The 23,569-nt window shown below is 46.4% G+C and overlaps 1 protein-coding gene across 1 annotated transcript in view; it reads left to right on the top strand.

The window, feature by feature from the left end:
* Positions 1-22,340, top strand: part of stpg2 (sperm-tail PG-rich repeat containing 2) — a gene marked incomplete at both ends in the record, with an annotated part of 49,133 nt that extends 26,793 nt beyond the window's left edge. The window contains 3 exons of the mRNA XM_084467651.1: positions 9,309-9,480; positions 12,439-12,554; positions 22,179-22,340. Coding sequence (XP_084323777.1) covers positions 9,309-9,480; positions 12,439-12,554; positions 22,179-22,340 — 450 coding nt within the window. The remainder of the gene's footprint in view (positions 1-9,308; positions 9,481-12,438; positions 12,555-22,178) is intronic.
* Between the last annotated feature and the right edge of the window lie 1,229 nt (positions 22,341-23,569).

A 23,569-nucleotide genomic window follows, 5' to 3' on the forward strand; every position in this document is an offset into this window, starting at 1 on the left:
AGATGAGAGGCAGAGAAAAAGGCTCTTCAAAGTAAGAGTCGCGGGAGTGTGACGGGGCCAACCAAGCTGTCCTGCGGTAGTATCAAATGGGATTGATTGGTGTTTTTCTTTCACTGTTTAGAAAGTGTGAGTGGGGGGTTAATCATATTAAGCAACTGTATGACCGACACGGTATGTCTGAAAATGTGTTGTTGATGCATGCATTTTCTTTGCTGCATTGTAAATCTGACAACGGGAAATTGTTGTACTTATTTGTCCTAACGAAGATCTTAACTATCTAGAATGGATAGAAAAAATGTACCCCTACAAGATTTTTGCCTTCCAGTATATCCTTTGAATAAGGACCCAAGCGCTCTCTACTCCAACATGCTCGGTACTGCAAGCTCAAGGCTAATGACGTCTATAGTTATAGTCAAGTTGCACATTTCCACATTGACAGTACTTACAAGTTTATTTAGTAACATGAAAATCCTATGGGAGAAAAAACATGAAAGGTGCTAACTAGCACATGAAGGGCACTAACTAGGCAGACATCATGTAGGCCATGTCAAGCATGTCGTCTCAGGTAGTATGGTTGTACTTTGGAACTGCTCAACATATGTAGCGACGTCTTTAATACCCTTACAGGCAGTGTCGGGTCATTAAAAACCAGAGGAGGATGCCCCCGTTCTCTAAGTAGCTCTCAGAAGGGTGACCTAGACGTTATGGAAAGGCTTGCTTTGACTAAAGGGATCTTTTTCTAGCACTGTGTCACCCTAGTGGCCTGCTCGTGGTGTGATCTGGCTGATCGAGGTCCTGGATCCATGCCAACAAGCTACCACAGGCTGGGAGAGAGTTTTACACATCGTTTCACATCATGGCGTTATTACATCGGATGATTAGCTCAACCCGGTCATTGTCCTAACATTTTGCCCCTTTATGTTAGGTTGAGACTGCACTACATCATTTATTAAATATTGCCATTCATCAAATTATCACCTGTTCCACAGTTGAAGTCATCCGGTTTTTTGGAATAAAGGAGTTTGATTGTGCTAACCACTCCCTCCCCCGACTTAATGGGGTCAGTTTTGTCGTGAATCCAGGCTGGCCAGGAAATCGTGTTCGTCTTGGCCAAATGTGTTCACTGACACTATGTTTAATGTCTTCAGCCCAGTTCTCTGAGTCAAATCTGCCAGCAGATTTAAATACGCAGCCATTTTGCGGGCCCTAGTTAAGGGCCGTCGCGGCGCTCCATTCCGTACCATTTGTCTAAAGACTCGGTCCCGCCGGCCCACTTTGTTCTCTCCCTCTGTTCCACTGCCTTCCTTTCAAACTAAATTGCCGTTGGATCGGCGGCCATTAAATGTTGTGCGAGTCGCTGGCTCGCCTCGGAAAAGGAAAACTCCAAAGCTTTACCCTCCTTGATCTTCCTTCATCTTTCTCTCTCTCTCTCTCTCTCTCGCTCTCTTTTACCCCGCCCCCACCCGCTCTCTCGGCCGGTCTATTGCCTGGTTAGTTGTATTGAGAGGGTTATTTTTCCCCAGCTATTCTCTCCCTTTCCACTGTGGACTCTGACCCACAGGTTCGGCCTGGCCGTGGATCCCAGCGGGCGCTAACAGCTGAGAAAAAGAGAGGGGGAGCAAGAGAGAGGCCGAAAGAATGGGAGAAGTGGAAGAAGAAGAAGAAGAAGAAGAAGAGGGAAGGGAAGAGCACAACAAGCGCGGCAGCCGGGGCGGAGGGAGAGATGGGCGAGAGAGTGTAATGGCTGGAGAGCAGAGAGCGATACGGCACTAAGCAGCACGGCCAGGCGATGAAGAAAGCAGCCAGAGTGCGAGTTCAGGAGCTGAGTGGGGGGGGGGGGGAATTGATTTTCTCACCGCTTCCTAAGTGGAGCAAGCGACTCTGAAGTTGTTAGGATCCAGGTGATGAATCCGGTCATTAAACACCAGGTTGTTTTTTTTAAGTCATCCGTAACATCTTCCTATAAAACCCAACAATTAAAAAAGACTGTCTCCTCCTATAGCAGAATAGGAACAAAGAAAACAAAAGCAGTAAAGGAAGTAACGAGTCCTATCACTAATGATGTGTCCACAGAGTGCAAGATGTACTGTAGTTCAAAACCAGACGTGCCAGCGGCAATCCCGGATGGTCACGGGGAAAAGCAGACGTGATGTTGCTACAGAATGAAGGCAGAGGCTTGATTGGTTGCTCACTCGGTTCAACAGAGTCACGAAGAGGAAGGTGTTTTGGTGTTTTTCTTGCCACAAGTTCACACGGAACCGAGAATCCTGCGATGTGAATTCAGGAGAGTTTGGTGCGACGGAGGGGAAGGTGTGGCTTTTTGGGGTGGGATGTCAGGAAATACAAACTAAAAGAGTGAAAAAGTTAAATTTAGAGAAAACGAGAGAGAGAGAGAGAATAACGGAGAGAGAGAGAGAGGGAGAGAGAGCGAGAGACGGAAGACAGACCAAGGTGTTAAATGCGTGCATGGCCACAGATGGGAAAGTTGTCTGGGCGGCACTTTTAGGTTTTATGATGTGTGGATGTTCTGGCGCCGTCGCTAGAAGGAAAAGATCACATGCGTTCTGCGGAGAAAAGGAAAACAGTGGTGTTTCCTTCTCATCATCTCTCTCCATGTGAGCGACGACGTGCCTGGTCGCCCCCTGCTGTCTTGCGGTTATAAAACAAGTCACCTGCAACACAATCGCTCCTGTTCCAAACAGCCGTTAAAGCTTTGGGCGAGAGCACTTTCACAGATAAGGAAGGACACGGACCGCGTCGAGCTCCTGATGGCCTGAACACAGACGGCCATACGGACAGCCGGACAGATATAGTCTCTCTTCCTGCCTGTCTGTCTGTCTGTCTGTCTGTCTGTAAATGGACTGGTTTACATGGCGCTTTTTCAGATAGGTGGCCACTCAGTTATTTTACAATCATGGCCTCAAATTGACTGATCATATTCACCCAGTCATACACACATTAACCCGGTCATAGCACATTCATACCCCGACGATGTCAGCCAGCTCATCGGGAGCAGCTGGGTTAGCTGTCTTGGTCAGGGACATGTGGACACTCGTGACTTCTGTCTGTCACATCAATCTCTCTCACTCTTTTTGTATTGACCTTCCGTGTGTGTGTGTGTGTGTGTGTGTGTGTGTGTGTGTGTGTGTGTGTGTGTGTGTGTGTGTGTGTGTGGTCAAATAATCACCTATATGTATTCGTCTGGCGGTAATGGAATCACGCAGCAGCTAGCCGTGGAAGTGGGGAACCTCCCTGGTTCCGCTGTCCAGGATTTGAGATTGTCTCTTAGCCAGATTAAATATATATCTCCCAATTCTAAATTGGGTTGCCGAGGGTTGGAATGTGGCCAACTTCATCTACCGCCTCCTCCCCCCACTTATTAGAGTTATGTCCCTCTTGACAAGCAGAAGGGATGCCAAAAACTGAGTCTGTCTCTCTCTCTCTCTCTCTCTGTCTGTCTCTCTCTCTCTCTCTCTCTCTCTCTCTCTTTCTCTCTCTCTCTCTCTCTCTCTCTCTCTCTCTCTCTCTCTCTCTCTCTCTCTCTCTCTCTCTCTCTCTCTACACCAGCTTCCATCTGTGCTGTAGTCCCATTTGGTAGCCAGCTGTGGCAGGTGCGTGTGCACATGTGTACACGTCTGAGGCACGTCTCCACCACCAGCTGTGTGCATTAATGCATCCGCCGATGTGTGGTGCGTACCTCCGTGTACATTCCAGCAGACAGGAACAGGCTTACATCTGTGATTGTGTTTGTTTGTTGGGGGGGGGGAAGGGGGGGGGCGGCGGTGTTGGCGGGCCTGTCTGTGTATACGTTGTGTGTGTGTGTGTGTGTGTGTGTGTGTGTGGGCGCGTGCAACTTTGTGTTAGGAACAGCTGTTTGAGAGCAGGTGATGATTTTTAAAAGCCCGCCTGACAACCAGCCAGGCATTGAGCCAGCCGGGGGGGGACATCGGTGAGAGCCGTGCCCAGCAAGATGTCGACAGAGTCTGGACATTTATTCTAGCCAAGCCCGCTCCTCATTGTGCGGCGTTGTGGAGCGTTCGTCAGGGGGGGCCCCAGCTGTGGATCTGTGTGTTTTTAAACGAGAGACTTTCGCGTTGCCAAGATTTTCCAGAAAGACGTCGGGAAGATGGATGAATTGCAGAGTCGTTTTCTGAGCTGGTGGATATTAACTGTGGGGTAAGGCCAATGTGGTGTGGATCGAAGACGAGAGGCTGAAAAAGCCCCGGTTTGTAAGGTGGTTGCTACCTGATCCATGGTTGATGTGTAGGGCTCGCCCTTCAGTGTAGGCCTGTGCAGCCCCTCTGTACAAAGGTTCTAGACAAAGCAAGGTCCCCAACATGAAATTGGCCACATAAAAATGCGTCTCTCTGTTCCTTAAAATATTCAAAGTTTCAGGCGATGAAAAAGGGGGAAGATGAAAAGAAATCAACACGTTAGTCTAGTGGTTGCTGTTGGTCTGCATGCATTCGTGGACAGGAGGGCTAACCTCTACCTGCGCATTAAAAAGTCATGTAGTCATGAAGTCATGAACTGAAGAGGCTTAAAGACCTAGACGACCAGGTGACAAGTGGGGGTAAAACAGAGATAACACCATCAAATAATTAGGAGGCTATCGGGACACAAGCAATATGTGCTTGAAAAGAGGAAATTGTTAACAGAAAGAAAAACAATTTTCGACCGGGCAGAATACGAGAGCAATTTATTATTTTTCCAGAGGAAAGAACATATACAGATAAAAGTCTATACCAATCCCGCTGAGCTGCCGGTCTGCATTACGGAACCAGTAAGCTGCTACCTATAAAACATGAATGGTGTCTGAACGAGGACCATATGCCCGAAGGTCTCTCGTCCCATCCCTCCACATTAAGGCTCCATCTTGCCAGGCTTAGCTTCCTCGCTGAAAACATCAGACAGATGGCCAGAGAGCTCTGTGATGACTCACCAGGTGTGATAACGACTTCCAACCAACCGGCGATAATTGCTTATACCATTCTGAATGACCTGAAATAAAAGTGGTGCGTTTAAAAATGCACAGTTGTCATTCACACACATTTATTTTTTGTGCGTTTAAAAAATAATGCTTGGAGGTAAATCGTTACTTTTTTTACTTGGCGGGGAATGAAACGTGTTGAGGCTTTCATTTAGCTTTTACAACCACTGTTTACCACTGCTTTAAAATCTCCTTTTGGTCTGGTGATGATTGTCATTGCCATTTACTTTAAAATGAAACACTTTCTATACTACTAAAGTAGTTTTGCAATTGCTTCAAAAATGGCAATTGCAGATCTAAATGTGTTCAAGCACTTTTGATCACTATCTTCGGCAATAGTTGAAAGTGTCTCATTTATATTAAGCTCTGTGGAGAATTCATTGGGATTCAATACCTGGTTTGAATTCCCAATGCCAGTTTTTATTTTTCTTCTTATTTTTTAGAGGTGTGTTCTTGCTCTGCCAGACGTCTGTGTATATCCTGTCCTAGTAAAAGGACACACTATGTCCTCTTGTCACACAATGGAGGCAGCACATTCACACATATGTGAAATGTGAAAAACGTGTCTGTAACATTTTATTGACTAGTACTGAAGTTGTACAGTTAGTAACGGTTAAAGAAATAGGGGACAGGATAGTGTGCTTGGTTCCCAGCCGAAAGGTCCTGGGTTTATCCCCAATGTCCCTTCCTATAGGCACCCTTCCTATCTTAGCCCTACCTGAGCCTTCTGTGAGGCTATCTATCTTATTATCTGTAAATAATCTTCTTTAAGATGACAGTACTTCACATTTATATTTCATGCTGAAACAAACACTAAGAAAAGTATTTATTTTCTTTTAGGTAGTCAAAAATATCACAATATGTATGAAAGATATTTGGACAGATATTGTATAGTATATAATTATTCTTGTAGAGACGTATCATACATGGAGATATATATCCTCCTGTGAGACTAGCTTTCTGCTCCGTGTGGGAAAAAAATAAAGGCATGGAGCACAATGAGAGGATGAGGAATGGTGTAGTGAGACACACACACACACACAGAAGGGGGGGGGCATTAGTCAGAACTGTCACCATGCGTCTGAGCTCCATTGTAAGCATCGCCACAGTCGGATATACAGAACCTGTCTTTAGTCAGAAGCAAAATGACGCCATCGCTTGACAATCTGCCTCGCCTCATCAAAGAAGTGTGTTTTTATTTCTATACAAATGGTGTCCATTATTCATGGTATGGCTAATGCTTAAATCTATTATGTCATTTTTGTTGGTTTGTTTTCTTGTTTTCTTCGACTACTAATGATCTGCCCAAATAGTTTGAGGAGCAGTGAAGTCCATTACTGAGAAACATCGCACCTTCATTGGGGTTGAAGAGGAAGTGTGTTCCATAGTGGGCGTTCACACACGTTCATGTTACAGCATTCAAGCATCATATATCGTAACAGTTGAGTCTTTCGAGTCTTACATGAACCAGTAGTTGGCTCGCTGTCTCTCTGGGTGCCTGTGTCCACTAGGTTCATGCACACGCTCACAGGATAGCGTTGGTGCTGATGTTGCACCTGCACAGAAAGCCCTTGATAATCACCTTAATTACACTAGAATTTGCATTTTCACTGATTATTTGCATTTCTCAATCCGAGCAGCAAATGGTTGGTATGATATATTGAGAGAGAGAGAGAGAGAGAGAGAGAGAGAGAGAGAGAGAGAGAGAGAGAGAGAGAGAGAGAGAGAGAGAGAGAGAGAGAGAGAGAGAGAGAGAGAGAGAGAGAGAGAGAGAGAGAGAGGGGGGCATTGAATGGGGAGTATCTTCTTACCACATAATGTCTATGGTCCTGAAATTGTAAGTGATACTTATGATAATATCACAGTTGTCATAATGATACTTTCTGATATCATGGTCTCCCCTACATTGTAAGTCATGCCACTTCACATACCTATTCAATTCAATTCAATTCAATTCTAGTCATCACTCTGTCACTCTGTCAGCTCACACCTGCATAGCTCAGGAGCTGTGTGTGTAAGGAGTGTGTGTGAATGTCTGTTGAAACTGGCTGCTGTGTGTGTATGTGTGTTTGCGTTTGCGTGCGTGCGTGCGTGCATGCAAACGGTTTGTGTGCAAGCTTTTTTGTGTGTGTGTGTGTGTGTGTGTGTGTGATGCGTGCGTGCGCTCCTGTGCAGGTCTGCTTGATGAACGTCTCCATTATGTATGTGCATCTGCAACCAGGTGTGGGTTCTACGCTCGTCTGTGCACGTGCGGCGTCCTGGGCGGGCGCCGCTAAACGCCAGCGCGGTGTAATTAAAGCCAATCTGAGTGCTGTCAACGGGTGACGGCCTACCCCTGCGCCGCTACGCTTCCTCTGCCTTTAACTGTAATTAGGGCCAACAGGGAGCCGTGACAGGTGCGCGGTGCGCTCACGCGCGTGTGCGTGTGTTTGGGCACGCATGTGAGAATAGGCCGTCTCACACCTGAAGAATACCGGAGAGGATGGAAGAAGGAGTTATGTGAGCAATGTGTTTATCCACGAGCGATCGGTGAAACTAGGTTGAATATGTGGTTTATTTTGTTTATTTCTTTTTTTGTTCTTCCGTTAACTGTGGGTAAAATTCCAAAGTTGTAAAGAGACAACACAGAAGAGCCCAAACCAGAACAATAAAACGCCCTCTCTCTCTCTGCTCTCTCCCTCCCTACGTTTATCCGCCATTCAGAAGTGTTTGATTTCACTTACCTGTGTTGACAGGCAACGGAGGATGGATTCTCAAAACCAATCACAGAGCAGACTCCCTGATTGGTCCGAATTGAGCTGGGAGTGGTCTAACGACTAAATCGAGTCATGCAGAGGTGGCCGCAGTCAACCCGAAAAAGATGGTCTCACAGCGAATTTAACGCAATTGCTATCGGAAGGCTATGCCCTCTTTAACAAGTAACATTCTAATACCAGCGCTTGAATCAAACCTACAGCACCGTTAAACACACCTCCCGTTCATACTTTTGCACAAATCCTTTTTGCAGGTTTCATTCTTTGTGTCTGCAGGTGTGTGTGTGTGTGTGTGTGTGTGTGTGTGTGTGTGTGTGTGTGTGTGTGTGTGTGTGTGTGTGTGTGTGTGTGTGGGGGGCTTTTGTGGCACTTTTCTCCCCTGTGTTTCCCTCTGCTATCCTCCCACTGCGTCTCTAATGGAAGCGTTGATGGGCCCACGCTGATTAAAGACTGACGGTTACCCGGGAGAGCGGGAGGAGGTGAGCTCCACCGGTGGCGGAGATGACAGCGTGAGGCGGGACATGACAGCTCCACTACGTGTAGGACAAATGAATCCTGTCGCTATATTCAGCCGGGGCCATCAATTATTCAAAGTCGCCGCGACGAGACACGTTTCCAGTAATTCGGATCCGGCTGCGGCCGTGTAGCGCGCAGCTTCCTTGCCAGCGGTGGCCGTGTTTCTTCGTTCTCAAGTGAAACTTCCCTTTTGCATATTTTATATGTGACCTTCGATCACTGCATGAGTTTGCCTTTGTGTGGCTAGTTCTTTTTTGTTGTTGACTTGGATAACAGAAAATATAATTTAGTTTTTCTCTTGTGTGTGTGTGTGTGTGTGTGTGTGTGTGTGTGTGTGTGTGTGTGTGTGTGTGTGTGTGTGTGTGTGAGATGTATATATAAGCTGCTCAAATATATCGCCATTAGTCACATGCTCTCCATAAATAATCGTGATTAATTGCAAATGAATCACACTGTTTCATCTATTAAAAGCACCGTAAGGGGCATTTTTGGGAGTGAACTAAATATCTTTGCTTAACACAAATTAGCGTATACAGTTTCATGTCCTCCCTCCTTAGCTCAGCCCGGAGGTCCAGCTACAGCCGACGGCACTGTTATAAAGTCTAGGTTTCAAGACACCCTCGCTTCCCATATAACTATCTCGACATGCAAGTACTGTGGCTGCAAGCGGTTGGCTACGTAACGCTCGGGTTATGCCGCTTAGAGACATAATTATATTGGAAATCACTCTCGCTCATCTTCCATTAAAAGCAGCGGAGCCGGCAGTTTGTTTCACATAAAGCATAATGAATTAGCTGGGAGCAGCCTTATCCTAGGAGGTTAAAGATACTTTCATCAATAGTTTCAACTACTTTGGGGTTGTGTGAATAATGGCAAGGATAAGACGACGCTTATGCGCGCAAACCTAAAATGTAAAACCCACAGATGCGTTTATATATATATATATATATATATATATATATATATATATATATATATCTATATATACATATAATAGTCTGGTGGAATCACATCAGATTAACATCCCTTCTCTTCTCCTCTCATTTCAGGACACCCCTCCACCAAACAGCTATGACGAGCTTTGTCGAGCGTTCGACAAAACCTTAGGCCACGCCTCCTTGGCTGAACCCCCAACCAAGGGAGTCAAGAGATTCCAGGGTGGCTTCCTGTCCAGCGAGCCACGTGTCACTTCCTTTCTGCAGCTCGACCCCAATTTACCAGGTATGTCATTTGAGACAAAAATGTATTAGCTGTTTTGTTAACATGCAATAGTTCAGAAACATGATAACATCATCCGATCTGTTTGTGTTTGTTTTGACAGCGGTTATGCACACAACCACGTCTTTCTCTTTTAATTTCATGGACATTTCTCATAATAGCAAAAATATAGAACACAACGCACGTACAGCGATTCAAGTTTTTAATCGAATGGGTCCTAATGGATGGAAATAACTTGCCCTTTTAGATGATATGCCCTAAATGGGCATATCATCAGTTTGTATATATATATATATATATATATATATACACAAACTGATATATATATATATATATATATATATATATATATATATAATACTTTTTTGTCGTCCTTAACCAAATGCTGGCAGACCGACGACTTCTTTGGTATCAATTAGTTTGGAGTGGAATAAATGTTCAGTAAGCTACGACTAGCAGTCTTCCTTAAGTTGGACGAGTACAAAAGTCGTGAAAACCAGGGTGTTTGGACCTCCTGTCTGATAAGTCATAGTCTATCAAACCATACGATTAGTTAAACAGAAACTACGGAGCCTTCAACATTGTTTTTATTCATAATTATGGTTATTTCTAACAAAATATAGCCTATTGCTCAAAAATAAAACACATCATTTGTCCTGCTGTCCTTAAGAAGCGCTTCTTTCCTCAGGGAACCCCAGCGTTTGTCCAACCATGAGAATTAAGTCAGTCAAGTCCATATCGACCAGCCAATCGACCGACCGACCGGAACTTAGAACTCAGTCCGCCGTAGTGCATGCACATATTGTTTATCAATCGCATATCCATGATGAATGTGTTAAAAAAAAAAGCCCCCCAAAAGCCAAGGCTGGTTATGGGTTATGGTATCCGAGTCTGGTTAACCCAATAACCCCGAAGCCCCCCCTGCAGCACCCACTCGTTAGCGCCCCATCGAGACCCCTCCTGCCCAGTATTTAACTCTGTGACACTCCCGTTGCAAAAATGTTGTTTAAAAATTGATAGATTCATGACTTATTTGTATAATTTATGACAGGGCCACCGTTTCACCGAGGGACTCTCAGCCCCATGAGACCCCTCAAAACGTTTAACCAGGAACTCATTTGCATATAAATAGATTTGAACCGGTTGCAAAAAATGTGTGTCTCTGACGTCCACATCCAGATATCACACAGCAGGGAGGCAGGCAGGGGGACAGGCCGGCACGTGCACACACACACACACACACACACACGCACAAACTACATGCCGAAGTCATTGGCGCTCGCTCACATAAACGCACATGGGACATAAGATAACACACTCACACTAACACACAGACACACACACACACACACACACACACACAGACATGGACAACTCATCAGTGCCCGCACACATGAACATACATGGGACATTAGATAACACACACACACACACACGTGCGGCCATCGCTTGGCCCGTTATTGAATTTGCATTTATGAATAGGCCTATATGGAACATTATCATTACCGTCCTCATTGTGTCCCCCCCCCCCGCCCAATGCGATTGTATTTCTGATGTCCTAATGGCCAATGTATTTAACTATCCAAGCTTTCAACCAACCTGCACACTCACACACACACACACACACACACACACACACACACACACACACACACACACACGCGAGCACAGATGGCCCCGGTCGAATGACAATTTTAGTAATAGTGTCTGTGACATTAAGCATAGGCCCCGGGTAAAATACATTTGTGTGCGTTTGTGTCCGACGCACCCGCCGTCCATCGGTCTGTCTGCGTTTGTGTGTCTAATTTCACCCCAGGTTTTTTTTCCGTCGATCCTAAATGGATTGCTGCTAGCTGTGGGGTCGGACGGGCACACGCTGAGCGGCTGAATGTTTAACCTTTTACCTGCTGACGTGGGGAGTTGAACTGTTTTTTCCTCTATCACTTAAATCGAATGTCCGATGGTAATCCCTTCCCCCCCTCCCCCCTCCTCCATTGTCCTCTCCATGATGCAGCTATAAGCCTGTCGAGATACTTAAAAAGTTTTTGTATGTGCAGAACCGAAGCAAATCCACGTTTTTTTAATAGTTCCATTCCGTTCCTTGGTGCAGATTTAGCTCTCGTGTTAAACGACTTATGGGAACCCCCCTGGGGCTTAGCGTATTCATTTCAATAATATTTGAATGTTTTTTTTTAATGCCATTAAATGCAAATGTCACCTCTTTGAACGAACGTGACTTCATGCAAACCGCGGCGTTCTCATTTGCCACGCGTTGTTGTTGTGCGAGCAGGCTGATGGGTGAACGCGTAGCACACAAGGCTTGTGTGTTGTGTGTGTGTGTGTGTGTGTGTGTGTGTGTGTGTGTGTGTGTGTGGGGGAGAGTCAGTGATACAATTGTATTACATTAATTGGATCTGTGTTTGTTTGTTGATGTACTTTTCAAGATGCCCTACGATGCCTTGTGTATTGGATTATTTATCCTGGCCGTAAAATATCCATAACCCTATCTATGTGATGGCTATGCATTGATGTTATCCGGTAACAGTCCTATAATATTAAACATATATATAGGCCCTCAAGCTGCGTTCGTGGAAAATGAGTTGACTGCTCTACACCTGTGTGACCTGACCCATGCGTCCAATGCGTGCATCTGCTCACGATAAGTTTACGTGCCTGTGTTTGTTAACGAATACTCCTACTCTGTGTGTTTGTTGCTGTGGTGTGTTATCCTGTTTATCGATATGTGTGTGTGTGCTTGAAATATGTATATTGTGTAGTACCTAAAGTTGTTTACACAGTTGTTTACACACACACACACACACACACACACACACACACACACACACTCACACACACAAACAACTTTAGGTAACTTTAGGTACTAGGCGCTGATAGAATCTGATATTACGCAAGTTGTGTGTGTGTGTGTGTGTGTGTGTGTGTGTGTGCGTGTGCGTGCAGGACCAGGCCAGTACAGCCCGGTCACGAAGACGTCTCCCCAGCAGACTCTGTTCGTATCCAGGGAGGATCGATTCAAAGTCCCGAGGAACTTCAACCCTGGCCCCAGCACTTATCAGGTAAACACACAAGGTGTTAGATGAGTATCTGCGTTGTAGAGCCCTCTTTGAATCTAGATTGTATCTGGATCGAAAAAACAAATATGTTTACACGAAAGGCTCGACACGCTCAGCATACTGTCAGCCTGTTTTACATGAGTTACGTTACGTGAGTTGGCGAGAGATCCACGCTTGATACACGCACACACACACACACATACAAGGTGTCCGCGGATCCTTAAAAAGTGTTAAAAAGCATTCAATTTGATAATCGACACTAACGGCCTGAATTTGTCCGAACATTTCTCAAAGTATCTTTCATAGGTCTTGAACATTCCATAGACAGGAATGCGCAGCTTCACGCAGACTGGAATTGTCAGAATCAAGTTGGTCCATGTTTGTTCGAGGGGAACTCTTATTACAAAGAGGTTGAGTGCTTGTGAAAACCAGCAGCGCAAATATACTCCAAAATAACAAAGTTATTCAATTCAAGCTATTCATGAATTGAGTTAGTTCTCAATGCAGTCGTCCCATCGTGGTGAAGTGTTAACTCAACGAGCGGTGGGTAGACGAGCCAGTGTGTCCGCGGTGGCTCATCAAGGTTGTTTCATTGCCAGGCGCGCTGGAAGCCGTGAAAGAACATTTTCATGCGGGGAACGCTGGGGGTCAAGGCTTTCGAATCAGACACGCAGTCAGCAAAACACGTCTCAATCGCAAGACATCCGCCTGCAAAATCCAAGCATAGCACATTTCTGTGCGGGCTCCTGCCACCACCTCAACCACCAGCAACACCCGGCAACAGCATCAGCATCAGCTGAAACGACAGATCTCCGGGCCGCATCAGGATCAACACCGACGTGGGGAAGCAGAGGTGCTGTTGGTGCTCACAACGATCGCAGTCATTCACCACTAATGAAGGGCATAGGAGAGATGTTTTCTCTTATCCCAAGCGACTTACAGTCAATTTAAATAAAAGCAATTAAGGAGCTGAGAATCCTCAAGCAGACGTACAGGTAGGCTGCTGACACGTTGGATCAAACCCAGTACCTTTACTCTTACATACGAATAAATGATCTAGCTAAGGGTAAACACTATATTCTATGTTCTATATTGTGAAAAAGACAGTTATTTTGTAAGCATTGTCTTGTTGATCATTATTATTAAAGTCGCAATATGTTTTGGATTGAGCCCCAAGTTCGTCGTCAGGATACAAAATTATTCAAAATTATAAAATACTCAACTCGGCTGGCTGGGTTGAGTGGGTGGGAAGGGTTCTGAGAGTCTCCTTGAAGATCCTTCTAAATAAAGAGAGAGTGGTGGGTTGGCTGGCATTTTTCATTTGTAGAATATATCAGTTATAGGATTGATGATTTCCTTGATAACATTATTGAAATCAATATCGATCAGCATTGACTACAGATGTGTCGAGGTTATGTAAAGCAACAAGCTGGTTGTAATGCTACACATTGTGTCTTTGAGTTGTTTTTCTTCATACACTATTCTCATTTAATCTTCAGGTGTGTGCGAAGCAGCTGGAAACGAGACAGATCCTGTCCATCTCAGTGACTGCGGTTACATGGTCGGACCAGATCGACTTATATAATGGTCGGAGACCTGGCTGACTCCGCTACGCTAGGTGGCGCTGTAGCCCTTTCAACAAGTGGTACTAGAGCCACTTCCGGTTCACGGCAACGTAAAAGCAACAACAAACGATCTGGCGGCATACAAACAAAGATGGTGTACGAGGAGTTGGACGAGGCAACAGTAGCGTACATTTTGTGCATTTTTCATTGTATAATTATTGCACGTGGTGCAGCATGAACTGGGTCTCCTCGTCCGTCCAGAAGTGCGTTGCTGATTTCGTCGAAGCCATGGTATCGTTTGACCTTGCCGGCACTAATAAAAAACACAATCCCCGGCCGAAATTCTCGAGCATGCGCAGGACGCAAACTCCCGGCAATACGATACGATGGACTACACATGCAGGTAGATAGCCGCCTATGACCGGCTCAAGCCCAGCTATCCTATCGACTTCGCAAATCCGGTCCTGAGACGATCCTTTCGGCGAAGCAGATCGAATAAACCTGTTTACATGAATCCAATCTTTATTCAATACGTTCATTACACGATTATGCTCCAGCATGTAAACGCAGTCAATGCATATCCAAAACCTCAGCTTGGTTCCTGGAGCTGCTGCAGGATGAGCAAGCTGAGCACTATGGGGCCGGGCTCTACTGATAGTGGTGGGAAACTGTGGCCAACACACTGCACAATGCTGGTAAAGGTGGCATCGCTATCTGGCAGCTGGAGAAGGTGCTCAGGGCCTTGCACATTGTCTTCCACAATACGCCAGCCAGGAGGGAGGATTTCACTACTGGGGAAAAAAGTCCACCCCTGTTCCCCTTCCCTTCTGGGGCCACCACTGGATTGAGAACCTACCTGTTGCAGAGTGGGCTGTGTGGAGGTGTGGCCAGCTTCGATCGTGTTCATGGGTGCAGTCCGAAGCATGAAGAAGCTACAAAACACAAGAATGGCATCATTGGACATCAACGCAGCGCATCATGACCTCAACGCAGCGCATCATGACCTCAACGCAAGCGCATCATGATTTGCCGGATGGAGACGGCACATGGTGTGATAGGTCATTCACTACTTTTCCCATTATCACTCTGTCATGAACTCCGAAATAGAAAGATGGGGGGGGATCAAAGTCCTCGGGTTTAGAGAAGAGTGCAACACAGGGCTGTCGAAGCTCATACAGAAAGTACAGGAGCAATCACCTCTGAAGTACGCCACAGAGAGACGGGTTGCCCGCTTGGAACCCAAGACCATGCACACACACACAGAGCCGGACTAGTGCCAGGAGAGGATGTCTAGTCTGGTTGCAGAGGTTTCTGCAAGACCAGCATTTGTCAGGAGGTGTTTGTGCTTATAGGAGGGAACAGAGCATACATACATACGCACGCACACATGCACACATTCGCCAACATCACACTCTGTCATTCTCACACAATGCTCTCCACACAACACACAGTCCTCTCCTGAACCTCTGGCTAGAGCTTGTCCTTCTCAGCCCAGTCCCTCTGCAGTCCTTCCCCTCCTGTCCCATGGGCAAGCAGCGGTTGAGCGGGACTTCTCGACCAATAGGGAGGGCAGAGCTGTGATGTGCTGTGCAGGAGGAAACGGTCATCGCTCAGCTCCCCAAATGGGACGATGTCACAGTCTGTGGGCGGGTCCTCGCAGTTCCTTTTTGTCCGAGGAGATGCTGGCGTCTGCCGCGTCAGCTGTGTGTGAGGTACTGAGTGCACTCAAGAGGACAAAAAGGATGAGGAAGCCGGGACACGCGCGGGAACGGCGAAGATACGCAGCAGAGGAGGATGTAGTAGAGCTGGGAAGGAGCACGGCAACTCTGCTCGCGGTCACAAACAGCCTGAACCAAGACGCAGGCCAGCTTGCTGAGCAGGCAGAAGGGAAGGCTGGCGTCGTTAATGGCCCAGCTCATCACAAAATCAAATACCCCGAGGAGGCGCTACAGAGAGAAAATGGCAGAACTCAAAACACGTGGAGGCAGAGTTGGGGAAGAAGACGAACTAGGAACTAGGAACTAAGCATCATGTGCAGTTACCCTTATTGTGTTTATATTTAATAGTTGTCAATAAACATGTTGGAAACTTTTTCCCTTAAACCTATTGGCGTCGTGGAGGATTCAATTTAATTTGGAGTGTTTATTAAAAAGCCTTAAATCTGATTGCCACATGCAGAGTTGGAATTATCTCAGAAAATGGGCGGAGTGACCGTGTTGTAAGAGTTTGGAAGAATTGTTCAACACAAAAGTAGGCACAGCACGGCGATAATTCAGAGAAATGACCATATGATTTCCTGTTATTGTGTAAACTTCAGGTGCGCAAAGGCGTGCACAAGTAAGCATACATACTCATACTTCGTGCCTGGGCAGCCTTTTTGTTCTTTTCACCACACAACAAGGCTAACTTACTAACTGAACTCGGAGAGAGAGTCGGCCAATTCTTTTGCTCTCCGACTCCCATCGCCCGTGCGTGCGTGCGTCTGCGCTGGGTACTGCGTGTCTCTTCCTAGCCTGCGTTGTGTCAATTTCAATCGGTTTTTCATAGGAAATATAGCCGGAGACAGTTAGGGCCGCCTGTAAACGCCTGTGATGGATGAGTGAGATCCGCTGCGGCGCGCGGACCCCACTGAGTACGCCCGCTAAACACTGAAGGCAAATCATAGCCCTGTGATTTACGAGCCTGGAACACAAGTCCTGGGTCCACGCGTTCATCAGAGGGGTAATTTTATCACCGGAGCCAGCGAGTTCCTCTGCCTTCGTCTCTCCTCCACGCGGCCTCTCTCCTGTCTTCTTGCCTCCTGCCCTCGCCTCTCCTCTTCTCTCCTCATCTTTTCCTCCCTCCTCCCCTCCTTCCTCCCTCCTACCCTCTCCCTCACCTCTCTTCTCCTTTCCTCTCCTTCCTCTCCTCTCCCCTCCTCTCCCTCACCTCTCTTCTCCTCTCCTTCCTCTCCTCTCCTCTCCCTCACCTTTTCTCCTATTCTTTCCTTCCTCTCCCCTCCTCTCCCTTACCTCCCTCCTCCTTTCCTCGCCCCTCCTATCCCTCACCTTTTCTCCTATCCTCTCCTTCCTCTCCCCTCCTCTCATCCCTCACCTCCCTTCTCCTTTCCTCTCCCCTCCTCCCCTATCCCTCACCTATCATTTCCTTTCCTCTCCGCGCCTCGCCTTGACTCTCTGTTGCCTTACACCCCCTCCCTTCCTCTCCATTCCTCTCCCTGCCTCTCCCACGCCTTCCTGTCCTCCCTCTCCCCTGCCCTCTTATTTGCTTTATCCGTTAGTCCCTCCCTATTTATTTATCTCACTCAGCCATCGCTCTCTCTCTGTCTCTCCCTTCCTATATGTCAGGCGGCTCTATCCACGCCCTCTCCCTCCTCCCTCCTTTCATGTCTCAGTGTTTATTTGGCACTTTTGTAGTTTCTTTTTATTCTCCTCTTGTCTCTTTTATAAATCTCTTCTTCTGACGACGTGCTTTTGTTTGTCGGTGGCTGAGGGAATGGTGGCGCTGTGTGTGTGTGTGTGTGTGTGTGTGTGTGTGTGTGTGTGTGTGTGCGTGCCTGCCTGCCTGCCTGCCTGCCTGCCTGCCTGCGTGCCTGCGTGCCTGCGTGCCTGCCTACACTGACTGAACCGAGAAGAACATCACAGGTTATTTCTTATACATCTCTTTCCAATCCTGTCTGTGGATCTCTTCTTTCATTTATTTTTTCTTTCTGTCATTCTTCCTTTCGTCCCTTATCTGCCAAGGTATTTGCAAAGAGGTGAAATGCTGTTGAATCTCCATTAGTTAAAAAACCTTGATATTTCCTGTGCATTCGCCTCTCCCTCCTTGCTGTTCCTCTACTTTATTACTCTGCTCTCCTCTCGCCACTTCCTCATCTTCCTCCCTCTTTTCTTCCTGCTTCTTCACAATGTTCCCCTCCGCTGAGAGATTATGGCTGAGCAAATGGACCAAGACTAAAATAAAGGAAGAGGAGGCGGTAAGGAAGAGGGGGTTGGAGTGAATGAGGCGAATGGCTGCAAATAGGCACCAGCCGCCTGTGTTCTCAGACATAATCACAGCTATTTAAGCATTAGCCTGTGTGAATGCCTGTGTGTGTGTGTGTGTGTGTGTGTGTGCCCATTGTATCTGAACATAAAGCTATCCACTTGAGAAACATAAGTCCACAGCGAGGGCTCATTGAGAGATTGGCCATGATACGCATCCGCCAGCAGACAGAGCTGGAAAACCAGGCTCCATTACCCCTCTCTCACACACTCCACCGTCTTCACTGGTTGGCCCTCATTTAGTTTGAGAGCCTAAGTACGATTATTAGGCAGAGGTACAGAGACAGAGAGACAGAGCGAGAGACAGACTCAGTTTTTGGCATCCCTTCTGCTTGTCAAGAGGGACATAACTCTAATAAGTGTGACAGAGAGAGAGAGCAGCAGAGATATATAAAGAGAAAACAGGCAGCGATAGATAGAGGTAGAGACAGACGGAGGTGGAGAACCAGAGAGAGGGAGCGAAAAACAGGGTAGAGAGAGGATGAGATAAGACAGAAAGAAGAGCAGAGAGTTGGATAGAGTGAACGGGTGTGGGATGACGCATTGTTCCAGAGAGACATAGATATAATGAACAACAGGAGGTGATATGGAAGGGGAGAGAGAGAGAGAGAGAGAGAGAGAAGGCAAAAAACAGGGTCATCAGAGGTCATATCGGAGAGGGAGAATGCACAGACTGAGTGCGTGGGAGTGAGAGGTGGACGCAGGCGGTGGGGGACAGAGGCGTATCGCTAATCGTGAGCCACCATTGCACTGCAACGTATGCAAAACGGAGGACGGCGCTTCCATAGCTCACCTGTGACAGAGCTGTGATGAGCCGGGCTCATCCACCTCCAGAAGCCACGCACTGAGCACATCCAATCCTCCACGCCTCCACCTGTCCTACAGCAGCTCAGCTCAAGTCTCTATCCCTCCATGTAGGGGGGGGGGGCGTGTGTGTGTGTGTGCACATGTGTACGCACGCAGGCACACACGCTTATGTGCCTGTGTGTGTGTGTGTGTGTGTGTGTAGGTACACGAACACTCGTACACAGCGCACACGTGTTCCGTAAGGCTCCCATCGACACCATCAACACCTCCGCGCCGGGCGGTACATCCCATAATCTCCTCCCTTCATTGCCATGCTGGCAGGGCCATCAGATCCAAGGGTCCCTACCCTAACCCCACCCTAACCCCACTACCAACCCCCCCCTCTACCCCGACCTCCCGGGCCACCCCCAGGGTGCCCTGCCGGTGAACTCCCGGGCCCTCTCTCTCCCCGTCCCGATCGATGCAGAGATGTGGAGGGCGGAGGCTGTGTTACTAAATCCTCGCGCTGCGTCGCCCGCATACTGATGGACGGAGGCATGAGGAGAGAGGGGCGCGCACGTGAGCGCACGGGCGTGTGCAAGCGCTGCATACACAGGGACACACACACACACGTACGCGTACTCTCACTGTGGACACACGCACGCACACACACACACACACACACACACACACACACACATACTCTCACAGGTGAGGTGGTGTCTTGATGGTGCTTGTGTGCATTTGAGTGCACATGTATTCTATTATAACATCTATTATCTTTGTGAGAGGGTGTGTGTGTGTGTGAGTGTGTGTGTGTGTGTGTGTGTACACATACGTGCCTGCATGTGCCCGTATGTGTGTGTGTGTGTGTGTGTGTGTGTGTACGTACGTGCCTGCATGCGCCCCTGTGTGTCAGTAAGAGTCTTTGATAACTTGTGAGAGCTGAGTATTCCCAGGCTGTTGTGGAGCAGGTGTGAAGAGAGAAGGTGACACGCAGAGACGGAGAGACTTATCTGTCTCTGTCTCTCGCTCTCTCTCGCTCTCTCTCTCTTTCTTTTGCTCCTGAGATTCGCCCTGATCTCTCTCTCTCTCTCTCCTGAGACACGCCCTGATCTCTCTCTGCCTTGTTCTCACACCCCAACATCCACAGGAAAATGCACTAACAATGTGTGTGTGTGTGTGTGTGTGTGTTCTCTGTGTATGTTTGCGTTTGTCAGATTACAAAGGTACCACACTTTTCTGTGTGTGTGTGTGTTCCTGTGCCCTTATTGTTTTTCTCTATTCTTCCCCCCCCTCCCATATCTATCTGGCTTTGTCTGTGTTGTTCTTATAGGATATGCTACCTGCCCACATCTCTTTGCTCTCTCTCTCTCCTTCACTCTCCATCCCTCTCTCTCTGTCCCTCTCTTCCCTTTCCCCCTCTTCTAGCAATCTCTCTCTCTCTCTCTCTCTCTCTCTCTCTCTCTCTCTCTCTCTCTCTCTCTCTCTCTCTCTCTCTCTCTCTCTGTCTCTCTCTGTCTGTCTGTCTTCCCTCTCCTATCTTCCTAGCGTTCGCCCTCGCTCTCCGCTCTATTCGGTCTGTACACTCTCCCCTCCCTGCGCCAGCACTATCTGTGCAAGACAAATGACAAATTTGATCAAGCCGTCACCTCTATCCTCCCGGCGCACGCCACCAATATTAATGCACAACAAAATACATGCCCCTGCCGTAACAGATATATGATGTCATGTCCTTCATCACACCAGTGCTGCGGTGCGGGGGCAAGGGGGATAGGTTTCTGTTACCGTTTAAAAGGCTGAATGTGATGACACACATTTTGCTTGATGTGTGTGCGTGTGTGTGTGTGTGTGTGTGTGTGCGTGAGCGTGTGTGTGCGCGTGTGTGTGTGTGTGTGTGTGTGTGTGTGTGTGTGTGTGTGTGTGTGTGTGTGTGTGTGTGTGTGTGTGTGTGTGTGTGTGTGTGTGTGCGTGCGCACGTGTTTGTGTGTGGGGGGGGAGAGGGTGGCTTATCCTGGTGGCTTAGAATTTTCTCTGTTTCTTTCCCACGGGACTTCTGGGAGTTTTTTCCTCGCTCTGTTTCAAGGCTGAGGATTTGACTGTTAACCTGTGAAGCCTTTTAGTACTGGAGCTGTGGTGCAGATGTGAAGATGAACTTGGGTTGACCTCTTGACTTTCTGTTTACCTGCATTCCTTTTTTTTTTTTCTTTGAAGTCACTATCGGCCACTATAGAGTGGGACAAGCTTTGCGGTGAATGGGCAGTGTCCCTTCTAGGAGGCTTAGCCAATGAGCTGTCCCCAATTACGAGGGATTGCCTTCAGATGTGAGAAGGGATAGCCAGAGGAGAAGGTGGAACAGCAGCCACCCGGCCTTTACAGATCCATGTGCGAACATCTAACACTGTTTGTATTCATTCCTATTAGATTATGTTTGTTTTTCTTACAAAAGGTTAGGTGTGGTGTGTAACTGTTTATACCTAGCTAGCCTTCAGAAACCCACCTGCCACACTCACCTGCTCGTGACCGATGTGACTGATTTGAAGAGCATCCTAACCTCATTCTAACATAAAAATGTGTGTTTACAAACAACAATGACATATAATTGTACCCTTGTAGAATAGAAGACCGTCTAAGGGAAACAAAAACTTGAAAGTCTTGCTCACAAGTCCTTCTAGAACTGACAGTATGCAATGCAAAATACTGTCCGTTCTGTATAGGGCTTGTTCATCGTGACATCACATCGCAATGACCACCTCCGTTTTGGATAGGAGCATTGTTTAGCAATTAATTTTGAAATGAATTGTCATTATTGAGGGACTAAATTGCCAACAACCATCAACGTTTCTCAATCAAAGAGACATTGCAAAACAACGTTTTGATTAGCATAAACACAGTATATTTATGTTTATTTAGGATTTGGCTAACTGATATTTACATTTACTAAGGACTTCAAATGATTATGATTAATTAAGTATTGTGAACAAAAAAATCCCGTGATCCATTCTGATGTACAAAAAAAGTAATATCCACAGAAAATAATTACAATACAGTATTTAAATAATACACACAATGATTAGTATAAATACATGTAACCAGAAAACACTGAATGCTGTGTCAATACATTATGGTTTTGTATAAGTAACTCTGTATAAAAAACATGTGGAACTGAAAGTCCTTCACCTTCCTCTGCTGTCGTCCTCCTCCTCTTCCTCCTCCTCCTCCTCAAATTCCTCCAGCTGAGTCCGGGCGTCATGGATACGGTCCTGAAGGGCACCTTCAATGTCACTCTCCACAACCCTCTGGGCCCCCGCTGGCCCACCGCTGACTCTGCTGGCCTCATGCCGGGCCCCGGGACTGACCTGCGTGACCTGCGACCGCACGCTGACATCTCCATCTAGAGCCAAACACACACTTACTTACTTTTATAAGCAGCGATGTCAGAGTTCAAAGCTTCAAAAGAAGTTCAGACGTTTACCTAATGGCCTCGTCTGAGTCCAAAGGGAAAAGTATTTATTATTTATATAGACATTTCTGTCTTTCAATACATGTTTAATTGATAATGAGCACAGTCAATTATAGAGATGACGTGAATGTGTTATTAATTGATTGGATTAACTTGAACTTGCTGATCCCAGCTTCAAGTGAAGAGTTAAAAAAAAAAAAATCCCTGCTCTTCAGAAAAATAACTAATGGCAACATTAAAATAATGCACTGTATCTTGTTTGTTGATTCAAAATAGGAATGCATCTCATTGGTTCAAGGTGAAAGGCAATCTCTTGTAAATTGCTTTTTTACTGAGGCTTGGTTATTAGTTATCTTTTATTGGCAGTCTAAGTAAATAATCAGTAAAGTACTATGACATGAGCGCTTTCTTTGCTTTATTTCGTCTTTCTTCAGAGATTACAATCGGGAGGAATTCCCCAGCCACAGCTCTGTGAACATCAGAAATGAAATACGGTAAACAGAATAAATTCTGCTGCACTAAAGTTGCTGTTTCAGCTCATCCCTGCATGGGCTTTTATTTCTTGCCGTTAATGAACCCATTATGTTTTCATTTGGACCTGACAAATGTTTCTTTTGAGCATCATTTTCTCAAACGATCTTTTGGATTTTGCGCTTGGATTATGCACTTATCTGGACGAGGAAGCCTGCCATCATAGTAATAACACTATCGCTTCGGATTGTGCGTGCGATTCATATTCCTAATGCATCCCTAAGGTGAACGCCTCATTTGACAGAACATTCCGGAAGCGGTTGGAATGGAAAATGTTCACATTATGACAATGTGTCTGATCAGATTAACAACCAAGGATTTCCATAATGTTTAAATGTCTGTGGATGTGTACAGTAAACAAATGACAGCATATCGTGCACAGGTTTTAGGATATAGTATTATCTGGTGCTTCCCACTAATCCATACTTGTTACTAGTTTTCTCTAGGAACATTCTCTTAGTAACATAAAACTGATCATCATTAAAAAGTGTATTTGAGTGGTAAAATAAATGTTAAATTAATGAAATATTAACGAAATATTAATATTAACGCTGCTGCTGACACTATTTATGAAGTGACTCAAAGACTTCAGTCCATCTCCCCTGATGCACCTTGCTTACTCACGGGAGACTT

The sequence above is a fragment of the Micromesistius poutassou genome (assembly GCF_964030765.1).
Source record: "Micromesistius poutassou genome assembly, chromosome: 5".
Taxonomy (NCBI): domain Eukaryota; kingdom Metazoa; phylum Chordata; class Actinopteri; order Gadiformes; family Gadidae; genus Micromesistius; species Micromesistius poutassou.